The sequence below is a fragment of the Mirounga leonina genome, unplaced genomic scaffold (assembly GCF_011800145.1).
Source record: "Mirounga leonina isolate KUSES-001 unplaced genomic scaffold, KU_Mleo_1.0 Mir_224, whole genome shotgun sequence".
Lineage (NCBI taxonomy): Eukaryota > Metazoa > Chordata > Mammalia > Carnivora > Phocidae > Mirounga > Mirounga leonina.
The window spans coordinates 3,466,821-3,480,313 of record NW_023270615.1 but is presented as its reverse complement, the minus strand read 5'-3'; the positions used below and the strand labels follow the sequence as shown (position 1 = coordinate 3,480,313).

Here is a 13,493-nt window from a genome sequence, read left to right as displayed (position 1 = left end):
TCTGCGTTCTTATCTTAGCCTGTGTGACGCTGGCGTGTCATCTGAGGTCTCGGTCGTGGCTGTTCCTCCTGGATTGTATTTGTAAACTGCGCACCAGCTGAAGTATAAACTCCTCCTGGTGCCGTTTTTAAAGATGGTTCTTGGCCCTTTGGGGGTGATGCTGACTTGGGGCCTCCCCTGGGTGCGGCTATATACTCCTTCCCAGGCAATGGGTAGGGAAGGGCTTTACTTGGTCCCAACTCAGCCTTTTTTTTTTTTTTTTTCCCTCCTGGTTTCACTCCCTCTGGGCTACAAATGAAACCAAGAAAGAGCCCACCCTGTCAATTTGTTCATTTCCTCTGCCAGCTGCTCAGAAGTCTCGGTCACCCTTGGAAGGGCAGGAGAGGGCGGGAGGAAGGGCTGGCTGTGCTCACCTGGCGTGACCTCCCTGGGCTTGTGACATCAGAGCTCTGTTTACAGAGCCGAGGGGCTGGCAATGCTGGAAGGGAGAGCCGAGAGCACAGCACATCCCCCACTCTTTTTCCTGCCGGCTTCTCAGCTGCTCTGAGCCAGCAGAGTGGAGAAATCGGACTCACCACTCTCATTTGGCACCATCTGTTTCCTTTCTCGTTCTTTTCCTGAAAACTCTTTTCAGTAAACACTGTGAAATAAAACACCAGAGGATGTATACAAGAGCAAATTCATCTTTTCCTGAAATGCTGGCTTTTGGAGACCTTTGGCATCTGCAGGAAAGTCTCCAGGGCTGCTTTTTCTTCCACATTTGGAAGATACTGGAAAAAATGAAGGAACGTGATGCTCCTTTATTTACTGCAACTGGGTGAGGTAAGGAGAGTCCATGATTCCTTCCTGGGAAATGCACTTAAATCCCCTATTTCCCAGAGACCTAAAATATACCAGGAGCCACACGGAGGTGAGGATGATAAAGTCAAATAAACTGGAATTTCTCTGGGAGACTGCCTGTAGGCAACACACAGTAGTCGCTCCATAAATATTTGTGCATACATTTTCTGCTCACAGAAAGCATTGTCTACCGCTGACCAAAAGTAGACTCTCTGCATATAATCTAGGGAAGAGTTCGCTGTGTTCTTAAAGTTGCAATGTTATCTTTGGCCCGAGGAAGAAATAACCACCTTGCAAAAGTAACCAGCACTGGGTTTCCGGGACTATTGGAAGCACTTTGCATGGATCAGTTTGTTTAAACCTTATAATCATCATAACGACCCTATGAGGCAGGCACTGTTTTTACCCCTGTTTCACAGATAAGACTCTAAGCCACAGGGAAGTAAAATAACTTGCTATAAGGCTCAGTCTGTAAAGACTGTTTCCCTCTTGAAATAGGCTGGGCTGCAACACCCAGCTCTGAAACTTTCTTCCTACACAGCTTGAGTTGGACTGAGTTGATGTTTTCATTTCTTCATTTGAAGAGTGGTAACAATATCTAGCTAGATGGCTCAGACTTATCGTGAAGAACCTTGAAATGATATTAAGTAAAAGCACACTGAAGTTCCTGTTGCTACAAGAGCTAAAATTTATCTCTGTTCCTAGATGGAATGTAACCACTCGTATCTTGACTCTCTATGGTGAAACACTGGGTCCTTACTCTTCTTTTGAACGCTCAATGTGCACCCAGTTACCTGCGTTTGACTTTTAAAACTGTGCTCTTACAAAAACCATGATATCCTCAGTGTAGTGAAGCTGTGACAATAACAGATACTTCATTATCATCCATCCTTTTGCAAGACTGTAAAAAGGAATGAAGAAAAGAAATTTTAAGGGGAGGGAATCCAAGATAACATTTCCTTCCATCTTCTAAAACCTCGAAAGAAGTACTCAAACGAGTTCTATACGAAACGGTAGAGAACAGGCCCAGCTCGTCAGGCTATGGGCCAGGGAAAGTCCTAGTTTTGAAATATGTGGAAATCTCAGAATAGTAGTATTAGGTTTTGTTGGGTTCGGGAGAGGTTTGAAAACAAAACAAAAAACTTCATTTGATAGCAATTCCGTACTGGTTGGAGAGCCTTTAATAAACTTGGAAGTTCCAGCAAAAAAAATGAGGGTCTCCCACAGATAGCAATAGTGAGAGCTCAAGACTGTACAGGGACTGGCACCCACCCCTTCCCCATACCCTCCAGCAGCTCTGCTCTCCCACTGTGCTGGGTAACCCACAGGACTGGTACTGGTTTACAGCACTGATTTTAAGAACACAATAAGGACTAATCTCCTGGAGGACGGCAATTTGACATCTCAAATCTAGTTCCAAAGCAAAACATTACAAATATTTTATAGATGATGCCTTTGTACCTGCTTCACTCCCAACCCAATGGCTCACACCTGTTTCCATTAGAGAAGAGAGGGGGAGACAGAGGAGGAGCGGGGGAGGAGGAACGGGAGAAGGGAGAGGAGTGCAGGGAAGGAGGAGGCCATCTATTTTAAGCTTCACATCAGGTTTCCTCTGTCTGTTCAGGCTTCTATAACAAAATACCCCAGACTGGGTGACTTAAAGAGGACAGAAACTTATTTTTCACAGTTTTGGAGGCTGCAAGTCTGAGCCAGCATGGTCAAGTTCTGATGGGATGCTTCCTAGGTTGCAGACTGCTGACTTCTCCTTGTGTCCTCACGGGGCAGAAAGAACGAAAAGTTCTCTGGGGTAACATTTTATAAGGGCAATCCCATTCATGACAGCTCCACCCTCCACCAAAGGTCCCACCTGCTCACACACTGGGTGTTAAGACTTCAACATATGAAGCTGGGGAGGGGGGCACAAAAATTAACTTCCCATCCAGCGTTGGCATCTTGTAATCATCTACACCTCCAACTAAAAGAGTAAACATTTAAATTCACCTGGACATTCCAGATTTGAAGATATGAATACCACTTTAAATTCATGCTTATTCTCCCCAGGTTTTTTTTGGGGGGGGGGTGGAGTGATATTTATTATCCTGACATTGATTTTACAAGTATGTATCCATATATCGAAACTTACCAAGTCATACAATTCAAATACGTGCAATTTGTTATGTCAGTTATACCCTAATAAAGCTATAATATATTTAAATTAACATAGTGTTATATTAGTTTCAGGCGTACCGCATACGGATTCAACAATTCTGTACGTTACTAGTGCTCTCCACGGTTACGTGTAGTCACCATCTGTCCTCATATTTTATTAATTATATTCCCTGTGCTATACTTTTCATCTCTGTGACTTATCTTACCACTGAAAGTTTGTACCTCTTAATCCCCTTTATTTCTTCATCCCCCACCTACCTCCCCTCCATCCAATTTGTATAGACCCTCATTCTACCATTTTTAACACTCATTTCTTTACACATATTCAAGTCATGTCAAATTCTATCTGATAATCCCTGTATCTGTCATCTTTGTAGAGCTTGTTCTAGAATTCCTTGCTGCTAACTCTTGCTTCTGATGGCATCTCTTTACAGGGCACCTTATTATTTACAGGGCGGGGAGACAGGAAAAGGCTAGCACTTTTGAGGAAAAGGAAAGCAAAACTGTCCTCCTGAGTTCTGGTAAACTTCCGGCTTACGTCTCCCTGATCCCAGCTGTTCCAATAGCAGCCCTAGCTGCAAACGTGTAAGCCCCCAGTGCGGATAGTGCTGGACAGGTGCTGAAAGAGCAGCGTGTCCCTCTGCATACGCCGGACACAAGCAGGCCTTCCCAGGGGCTGCTAGTCACTGAGACTGCAGAATCGTTTTGGAGCAGGAGTTACGGAAGGGAACTCAGATTCTATTCCTCTGGCTCTTAGGACTCAAAATACAATGGGGACCCTCACCCTCAGAGAAGTAGACTTTTGGGAACCCTGTGAATAGATTGCTCTCCAGGGGCGGCGGGGTGGCTCAGGTGGTTAAGGGTCTGACTCTCGATTTTGGCTCAGGTCGTGGGATCCAGCCCCGTGCTCCCCCAGCTTGTGCTCTCTAAATAAATAAAATCTTAAAAAAAAATAAATTAGAATGCTCTCCAAATAAACCTGTGCTGCAGGGCATCAACAGGAGCTTGTCAAGGCAAAGCCCCTGGTTCTAGAACTACCACTGCACGGCAGGTTCCCCTCGAGCGGCCAACTGCAACTTGCCAGTCAGACTCTCGAACACACTGGCAAGGGACCACCAGCCGGCACATGAGGAACCTACACACAGACAGGGCAAAAGATTCAAACTGACACAGGGAAAGAAACATCATTTAGATTTATTTCAAGGCCTGAAATCAGATTAATCAAAAATGATACTACTGCCATTTCTTATAATACATACTTAATACAAAACTTTAAGAGAAGTATAGACACTATTAACTCACTCTTAAACCTCACAATATACGATTTTCAAGTTGTCAGGTGACAATATCCAAGACTTCACACACTTAATGAGGACATAATTAGCAGCAGGCTATTCAAACACACACAAATCTGTTTTTACACTTTCCATGTCTGTTTCTGTCTTTGCTTTATAAAAGCCACTAATAATCGCGGCTTCTTTCAAGTATAGGATCTCTAACATTAAATTACATTTTCTAAGTCTTTTTATAAAAGAAAGACACATACTACATTGTATGCCATAAATTCATATACCAAGAAGTAAAACACAATCCAACTGAATTTATTCATGCTTCCCCTTTCTCCAGATGTTTTAGGTGTTTTTCTAAATACTTTATATTTTTCTTAATATCTGTTCTCTATGTATGCAGATCAGGGAAAATGATTTATAATGAGTTACTTTTAAAATTACCTTCTCTATACTTCTGCTCCCTTTCCCCACACTAAATCTGGTGCTTAAGTGAACAATAATGAAAGGTACTGTTTCAGGAGACCCAAACAATCTGTAATCTTAATTTCCTAAATACCCAAAGATTTCAACTTCCTGCCAATACAAATAAGAGTCTCAAGTCGCCAAAAATTACTTCTTAATCAGGAGGAAGAAAAAATGCGTAGTATGAGGATTATGTAACTAAAACTTTATTATTTACGCCTTTCCCCCAAGCTACAAAGCACTGCTTAGCATTGTGCGTACACAGCTACAACAGTTTACATTTGCTCAGGAACATGTAATTGCATTAAAAATAAACAACTTCCATAACTTAATGGGTTCTTAGATGGCTTCCCTAGGGGGAAAACAAATGTTTTGTGTTCTTTAAGAAAATGGTATATACAAATGAACTGCTGTGTGCTCATTTAAACTTGAGGAAACCTAATGAAGTTTGGGGGATATTTTTCCTAAAATGCAATATGGATACGCACTTAATCACTGCTTATATAGTGAAGGGATGGAATGGTAGCTATAGATGCAATCTTTTGTCTAAGTGAACAGTTGTAAGGTATTCTAAATGGGATAGAATAAAAAAAACCACGGACAATTGTTTCAAGGAAAAAAAGAACCAAAGTCAAGAAAAATAATGAACGTCGACCCCTAAAATGGAGAAGTGCTATACAACATAAAAATGGGACCTAGAGATTAGAAAAATACTCATTTTACCACTTCAGGAGGTAAACAAAATGATCAGGAGGGGGAGTCTCCAATTAGAACTGAGGCAGCTGTAAAACAAAATGGAACACAGTGCAATGATTTGACCTCATAAAGGAAATGACTAACAACAATGCAACTTCACACGAGAGGGAAAAAAAAAATTCACACGTCTACATGTTTGCAATAATATAGTAACCCACAAATTATCAAAAATATAAAGTCTGGATTTTTTCCCCTCAGGTTTATAATCAACTCTCAAACCTCTGCGGAATACATTTACTTTCATAAGCCTCCTCTGTTTAGCAGAACTTACTACACAAGTACAGATGTACTACTATGTACCATGAGAATTATTAGTTCTCATCTCAAATCTAGTGACCTGCCTTTTTACCCATACTTATATACATTTCCATTTCCATTCTAAGACACCTAAGACCTTTCTAGTGGTACATTTTAATCAACATATTACATAAAAAAGAATCCTGATTTTCAAAATGGATCACTTTAGTACTATAGCATGATGGGTTTAATTTGAATGGGTGAAACATAATGTGGTAAAGACACTGTACTGTTTAAACTAATTCACAGCTGTAGGAAAATGTTTGATTTTCAAAATAGAACGACTGAGGAGTTATAAGCAGTAAAATATTAGAAAACCGTGAATGAATAAATAAGAGGATTTTTTTATCAGTGGCCATTCATTATTTTGTTTTTAGGAACCTGGAAGAAATTGTCTTCTTTGAATTTCAAATGTTCTGGTAAATCTAGTCGTCTCTTAGCTTCCTCAATATCAGCTTGAATTGCTGAAATAAGGGACTCTGTGGAGAGAAGAGAGCAGGGAAATGATGAAAAACTGCTGCCACGCCTTTGTTCGGACTCCTGAAAACCCGAAGGCTGGCAGCGTCTTCAGCGCAGGGCAGATGCCTGATAAATGTTTGTTCTATCCCTTCTTCCAGACTTAAGTAAAAGTCAACGGTCCACAAGAGATGTCCCTGATCTTCTCGCGATTTCTTAGAGAAAGGCATTAGCACGAAGGTATGTCACAAATACCAAATGGAAGAAATACCCGTGACCAAGCCTCTTCAGTCTTCACATTTGTCAAATTCTAGAGAACTGACACAACCACACTACACTAACATCCTTGATACCATTAGTTTCAAGTATCGATTTAGTTTCGTACACTTTAAGCATTGCAAAGCATCCATTATTCATCTCAGCATTCATTCCCACTTATTCCTTAAAATATGAAAAGGAAATAAAGATTTCACTAACTTCACACTGTTGGGAGAGAAGCAGCCAGCCTGCTGGGTTTGAATCTAGGCTCCATCACATACTGATGTGACCCTGAGCAAATTACTTAATCCCTCTCTGCCAATTTCCCCATCTGTGAAATGGGCAAAATAATTCCTCATATATTTCGGTGGGGGTGAAAGGACTTAATGCATGTAAGGCACACAGTAAATGCTCAAATGTTCGCTCTCCTGCCACGCTGTTACTAGGAGAAGCAGTAGAAGGAGCTGCAGTAATATTTAAGACCTAAACAGAACTTACCTAAAGAATCAAAGTTCTTTTCTGGTCTGAGGTAGCCAACAATGGCCACATTAAGGATCTCCCCATAGAAGTCCTCTTTGAAGGTATGCATGATATGAGTTTCCTAGAATTAAGAAATGTTAAAAAAGTTACCATCAAATTATAGAATACCTGAAATTTGAAATATGTCTCCACATTTATGGTGGGGATAATTTAAATGAAACAATCAACCCTTACAAAATTTTTAAAGACAGGTTAAAATCTAAGTGCAGTTTTTTCCTGAATTCTTCCATCAGTCCTGTTCTTGCCCCTGACCTTACATGTAAACATTGTAACTGAGTAAGGCAGATGTTATACCACAAATCTGGTATGATTTGCTGTTTATTAAAAAAAAAGGGGGGGGGAGCACCTGAGTGGCTCAGTTGGTTAAGCATCTGCCTTTGGCTCAGGTCATGATCCCAGGGTCCTGGGATCGAGCCCCATGTCAGGATCTCTGTTCAGCGGGGAGTATGCCTCTCGCTCTCCCTCTGTGTTCTCCCTCTTTCTCAAATATATAAAATCTTAAAAAAAAAAAACCAAAAAACTAACATGCAGGGGCACCTGGCTGGCTCAGTCGGTAGAGCATGCGTCTCTTGATCTCAGGGTTCTGAGTTTGAGCCCCACGTTGGGTGCAGAGATTACTTAAAAATAAAATCCTTAAAAAAACTAACATGCGGAGTAATTAAGTCTTATCAAGGCAAAAAAAAAAAAACAAAAAAACACAAAAAACAAACAGCACCAAGTAAGGAGCAAAGTATTAAGAGAGATTACTATTAAAAGAACCATTTCTGGGGCACCTGGGTGGCTCAATCGTTAAGCGTCTGCCTTTGGCTCAGGTCATGATCCCAGAGTCCTGGGATCAAGTCCCGCATTGGGCTCCCTCTCAGCGAGGAGTCAGCTTCTCCCTCTGCCCTTCCCCCCCTGCTCATGATCTCTCTCTAATAATTAAAAATTAAAAAAAAAAATAGACACATTTCTGAAAAGGCATACTATCAAAACTTGCTTAAGAAGAAATAGATGGTGATTAACGTAACATAATAAAAAAAAAAAGAAGAAATAGGGGCGCCTGGGTGGCTCAGTCATTAAGTGTCTGCCTTTGGCTCAGGTGGTTCTGGGATCGAGCCCCACATCGGGCTCCATGCTCAGGGGGAAGCCTGCTTCTCCCTCTCCCACTACCCCTGCTTGTGTTCTCTCTCTCACTGTCAAATAAATAAAAAATCTTAAAAAAAAAAAGAACCATTTCTAAGGTTAATCAGGATCCATGTGTCCCTGACACACACCACATTACAGAAACCTCCTAGGGTTAGGCAGAAGTGAAGACTGACATGTAGGCAGAAGAGCCAACGCAGGATCCTGATCAAGGAACAATGTTGACAAATGGGTACGGGACATGTCGAAGCAAAATGGTGGAGGAGGTAGATGATGTTCTGCAATCTGATTTTTAGTAGACTTTTACAAAGAAATCTAAGTCCAAAAGCAGGAGAGCCAATTAAGAGAACAAACAAATACAGAAGATGGTTGAGACTGGACTAGGATGGTGGCACTGGATGTTGAGAAGTTTAAACAATCTGGAAACATGAAACTTAGTGATAGAAGCATATTTTGTGTAGGACTTAAGAAAATCTAATATATGAAGTGATACTTAAGACGGAAGCATCAACAGTGATCATTATAAAACATTACTGAGAAAAATGGTAAAGATGTCTACTCTTCCTAAATTCATCTACATATTCCATGCCACCCCTGTCAAAATCCTAGTTGTTTTTTTTTTTAATGACAGAAACTGTCAAGTGATTCCAAAATTTATAAGGAAATGTAGAAGGTTGAAATTATCCCCCCCAAAATCTTGAAAATAAAAGTAGAGGACTTACACAGTCAGAAATCAAGACCTATTACAAAAGCTATGAAAATAAAGACAATGTGGTAATGGCCCAAAGACAGATCAGGAGACCAAGTCTGTATGAGCACATTTTGGACTCTCACACATATAAAGTCACAGGGTTTATGTCCAAGGTGACAGTGCAGTGCTCTCATGAAAGAATGGTATTTCAAGAAATGGGCTGAGTCAGTATCCAAATGGGAAAAAATGAATTTTGACCCTTACTTTGCACCATACTCAAAAATCAATTTGATGAGAAAAGTTTAAGACAAGTTTTTAGAAGAAAACAAAGGTATCTTTATGACTTGGAGTAGGCAAAGATTCCTTAAACAGGATATAAAAGGCACTAAACCATAAAAGAGAAATGATGAATTGGATTATATTAGCATTAAGAACCTCTGCTCTTCAAAAGACACCACTCCATTAAAACAAACCAAAAAAAGCAACACAGAAGGCGACAATATCTGCATACATATCCCAACAAAGGAAGCGGATCTAGGACATACTAAAGAACTTCTTTAAGTCAATTAAAACAGCCAATCCAATTTGTTTTACAAGGGGAAAAGACTTCAACAGGCACATCATAGATATCTGATATTGGCAAGAAAAGGAAAAAGAAAACCTCAAGAGTATGAACCTCCTACCAACAGAAAACTGAGTTTCTTCTAACTCCGGCAGGACTTGGAAGGCATTCCTTCACTGGCTCGCTACAGTAATAGTCCTGTTACCTGAAATTTATCACGGAATAGCTTTCCCTCTACTCTTCATTTCCTCCCCATCTACAGAACACTATTTTGTGTTCTTTTATTAGTTCTTTTCCTTATCTACTCCAAATAATTTCCACATCCTTAATACTCAAAACTAAGAAATACTGAACACAATGTTAAGCAATTCTGCACCGTTTCTGTTTGTACCAGGATTTAGCCCTGTGGTTTTCCAACTGTGACAGACTTCTACAAACCCTTCAAAAAGGACGAGATTTAGATCGACTCGTTTTTGTTTTTGTTTTTTTAAGATTTTATTTATTTGACAGAGACACAGCGAGAAAGGGAACAACACAAGCAGGGGGAGGGGGAGTGGGAGAGGGAGAAGCAGGCCTCCCGCCGAGCAGGGAGCCCGATGAGGGGCTCAATCCCAGGACACTGGGATCATCACCTGAGCCGAAGGCAGACGCTTAACGACTGAGCCACCCAGGCGCCCCCAGACCTACTCGTTTTTGCCACACACTTAACCTGACCAAGATCCAGCCCTATCTAGCAGATTAAGGTCTTAAGTGGCATGGGTACTACGAAAAGAGAAGGGTACACCCTCAAAGTAGTTTGCGAGGAAAAAAAAAAGCATCACCTCGCAATTTTATTAGAAAGCACCATCTATGAAGAAAGCATTTCTATCTTAGCAGGGTGAGCAATTAATTAAAGGGTGAATGAACTATATTAACTGTAGCAAGCTCAATTTTATCAAACATGCTCTTAGGTATTTCACTTTTTTTTTTTTTAAGGGGAATGCGGGAGGAGAGGGAGAGAGAAAATCTTAAGCAGGCTCCACGCCCAGCACAGAACTGACGAGGGGCTCCATCTCACCACCCTGAGGTCATGACCTGAGCCGAAATCAAGAGGCAGACGCTTAACCAACTGAGCTACCCAGGTGCCCCAGGTAATTCACTTTTATCTCCAGTTGAGGTAAACACATGGACAGCTATAAAAAATATTATTACAATTAGGCTTGAAACTCCACTTTTTATTTATTACGTGATTTAAAAGATATATGCATAAAAATATTACTGTATGTTACTGGGCACACAATGTATAAGGATGTAATTTGTGAGTTTTATGTACTATCAAAATTGTCATAAATCCAAATTAGATTTTATAACTGTAGAAAGTTAAATGCACTCCTCATGGTAACCGCACACACAAAAAAATTCTATAGAAAGTACACAAAAGGAAATAAGGAAATCAAAATGTGTCACTACAAAAAAAAAGGTTAAAAAACAAAAGGCAGTAATGGAAGCAATAACAAACAAAAAAGCTGTAAGGCCTATAGAAAACAGCAAAATGGCAGAAGTCCCTCCTTACCAGTCATTAGCTTAAATGTAAATGGACTGAACTCTCCAACGAAAAGGCAGAGATTAACAATGATCAGAAAGCACAATCCAATTATACTTCCCCTTTTACAAGAGACTCACTTTATTTTCTAAGATTCACTTTAGATCTAAAGACACAAACACATTGAAAGTGAAAGGATGAAGAGTTAATCCAAACAGTAACTAAACCCTTGACTTGAAAATCCTTCAAGAAAACTGCCAAAAATTCTAGTAATTTGGCCAATCTGTGAGTACCACTGATGATTTCTGTGTGCATCTAATACTGAATATCACCTTAAATTACCATCCCATTTTCAGTGATAGAGCTAAATATAATTCTTACCATAGACTTTTTTGTATTCTTGTAGTATGGGTTCCATCCTATGCTCACCACCATCTTATGAACTTCTCCATTTCCAACACTGGCCCAGCCATAATAAATGCCAGTGGATACATCACCTGGAAGATTATCAACTACTTGTTCCGGAAAGTTAGCTAAATAACAGAAATAAATATTCCGAGTGTTAACAGTTCCACAGCAAATATTTATAAAAATCGCATGAAGGCTAGCCTAAATTGTTATGCTCGTAAGTTTCCCGGAATCCTACCTATGATTATCAATCTCACCATTCTACAGTCTGGCTTGGGTTTTTTGGGGTTTTTTTTCCTCCTCTTCACGTGGCTAGGTTAAGAACAATTAAATGTATAAAGCTCTCCAAAAAAACAAAAAACAAAAACACAGACACACTCTCGAGGTAGATGAAAACAGGTGCATGAACAGCGGGGGCTTTTTAGACCTAGTCTTTCTTAAGGAGATTCAGAATCTCTTGAAACGACTCTTATTTTCAAAATATACGTGGCTGGGTCCCAAACTCAAAGACTAGGGACAACCCTGGGATGTATTTTTAAGGATGAATTATTCACACAGTCAGGTCCTGACTACTGAGCCGAATACAGACAGACCAAAAAAGGTATCTGATTCTCATCCAATTGCTAACAAGACATACAAAGAGAACAACAACAACAAAAAACCCGTTACAGTTGGCTTGGAAATTCAACCAATCTGGTTCACATTACGTTTCCTAACCGGGATGACGCGTGCCATGCCTGGCAGCTCCAGCCTGGCTGGATAGGGAGGCGGGAAAGGGAGATCCCCGGAACTCTGCTCGGCTTTCTGCCCTCACCGCCCCTCAAGCCGGGTCCCCGGTGAGCCCCGAGCGGTGGATAAGGACGCGCTTCCTCAATCCGAACAAAGATCCTCCGCCTCAACAAAGCAAGAACCACGCAGAGGAGAGGGCGTCACCTCCGCCCGCAGCCCCAAGTCCCGCGTCTGACGTCGCGGCTCCCAGCTGACCCAACCGCGGGAGCCGAGGGGGGAGGCGGGTGCGCCGCGGGGGGGGGGGCCGCGACCTTCCGCGCTCACCTGTGGGGATGCCCAGCTGCTTGGAGCCGCGGCCGAAACCCCGCACCACCTGGCCGCGGCAGAAGTACGGCAGGTGCCTCATGACGCCGTCCGCCCGGGGCTCGGGCTGCCACCCGGTCCGCGGCGCCGGCGAACCCGCCGTCGAAGCGGTGCCCGGATCCCCCGGACCGGCCAGGGAACACCCGCAGGAGCTCGGCTGAAGCCCGAATCCCCCCAACGGCCGGCCGCGGGGGTGGGCGCGCAACGGGCCAGGCGGCGCCGACCACACGCCGCAGTGAGCCCCTCACGCCACTGAACCCACCGGAGCCGCCGAGCGACTAAAAGCTTGCGTCTCCGCCCCGGGAACGGCGGCGAGGGCGGATATAAGCGCGGGCGTGGGTGGGGAGAGCGGAGGGTCAGCGGGGGAGGGCCTGAGCCCGCCCAGCGCCGCAGGCCTGCGCGCACTTCCTCAGCCAAACGCCCCGCAGCCCGCTCGGCTTCCGTAGCCCCGCCCCCGCGTGGCCCCGCCCCCAGCCGTGGCCCCGCCCCCAGCCGTGGCCCCGGAGCCGCCGGTCCGCCCCTCCTGGGCGCTGGAGACTGGAGCGGGAATCCCTCTTCGATCTTGGTTGCTCCGAAAATGCCGTTCTCCGACAATCCTGAGTGTTTCTTTTCCCTTTCTCCTTTTCATTACGATTCTGACGCCATAGACGTTCTTTAGCTTCTGGGCAACCGCGAGCTCGATGGTCATTCGTCACTCATCCGTTCTTTAAACATTAAAGTTCCCCAATTCCAGCTCAAGATCACCACTTCGTAGAGGCTTTAACTATCTGCCGGAAATGGTCCTCCTCTCCCCCAGACCACCTGCCGCTGTCTGAAATCATATGGGAATGTCAGCGCCAAGGGAGCAAGTCCTAGTCTAATGCTGCGACCCCGGTGACTAGTGCAAGGTTGCAGAAATGCAGTTTTCTTTCAGGAGGGCTGCAGCTGCCTACCTAACCCTCCTTCCGGGAAGTGTTACCTTGAGAATTTAATAAACCCGACAAAAGGCGTCATCTCTACTGCAATGCAGTTTGTGGGCCTTCTAGC

At 42.9% G+C, this 13,493-nt stretch overlaps 1 protein-coding gene across 1 annotated transcript; it reads right to left on the bottom strand.

Annotated features, from left to right (window-relative positions):
- Positions 1 to 4,185: 4,185 nt before the first annotated feature.
- Positions 4,186 to 12,873, bottom strand: RFK (riboflavin kinase). The gene is made up of 4 exons (XM_035029025.1): positions 12,429 to 12,873; positions 11,349 to 11,500; positions 7,026 to 7,128; positions 4,186 to 6,292 (listed from the first exon to the last, which is right to left on the bottom strand). The coding sequence occupies exons 1-4, from the start codon at positions 12,508 to 12,510 to the stop codon at positions 6,162 to 6,164; spliced, it is 468 nt and encodes a 155-aa protein (XP_034884916.1). The 5' UTR covers positions 12,511 to 12,873; the 3' UTR covers positions 4,186 to 6,161.
- Positions 12,874 to 13,493: the final 620 nt, after the last annotated feature.

Bases quoted from the DNA above. Each gene is read 5' to 3' on its own strand.
- RFK (XM_035029025.1), bottom strand. From the start codon at position 12,510: ATGAGGCACCTGCCGTACTTCTGCCGCGGCCAGGTGGTGCGGGGTTTC. The intron at 11,501-12,428 runs GTGAGCGCGGAA...TCTGTTATTTAG, and splicing joins GCAGCTGGGCATCCCCACAG to CTAACTTTCCGGAACAAGTA. The intron at 7,129-11,348 runs GTAAGAATTATA...TCTTAATTCTAG, and splicing joins AGAATACAAAAAAGTCTATG to GAAACTCATATCATGCATAC.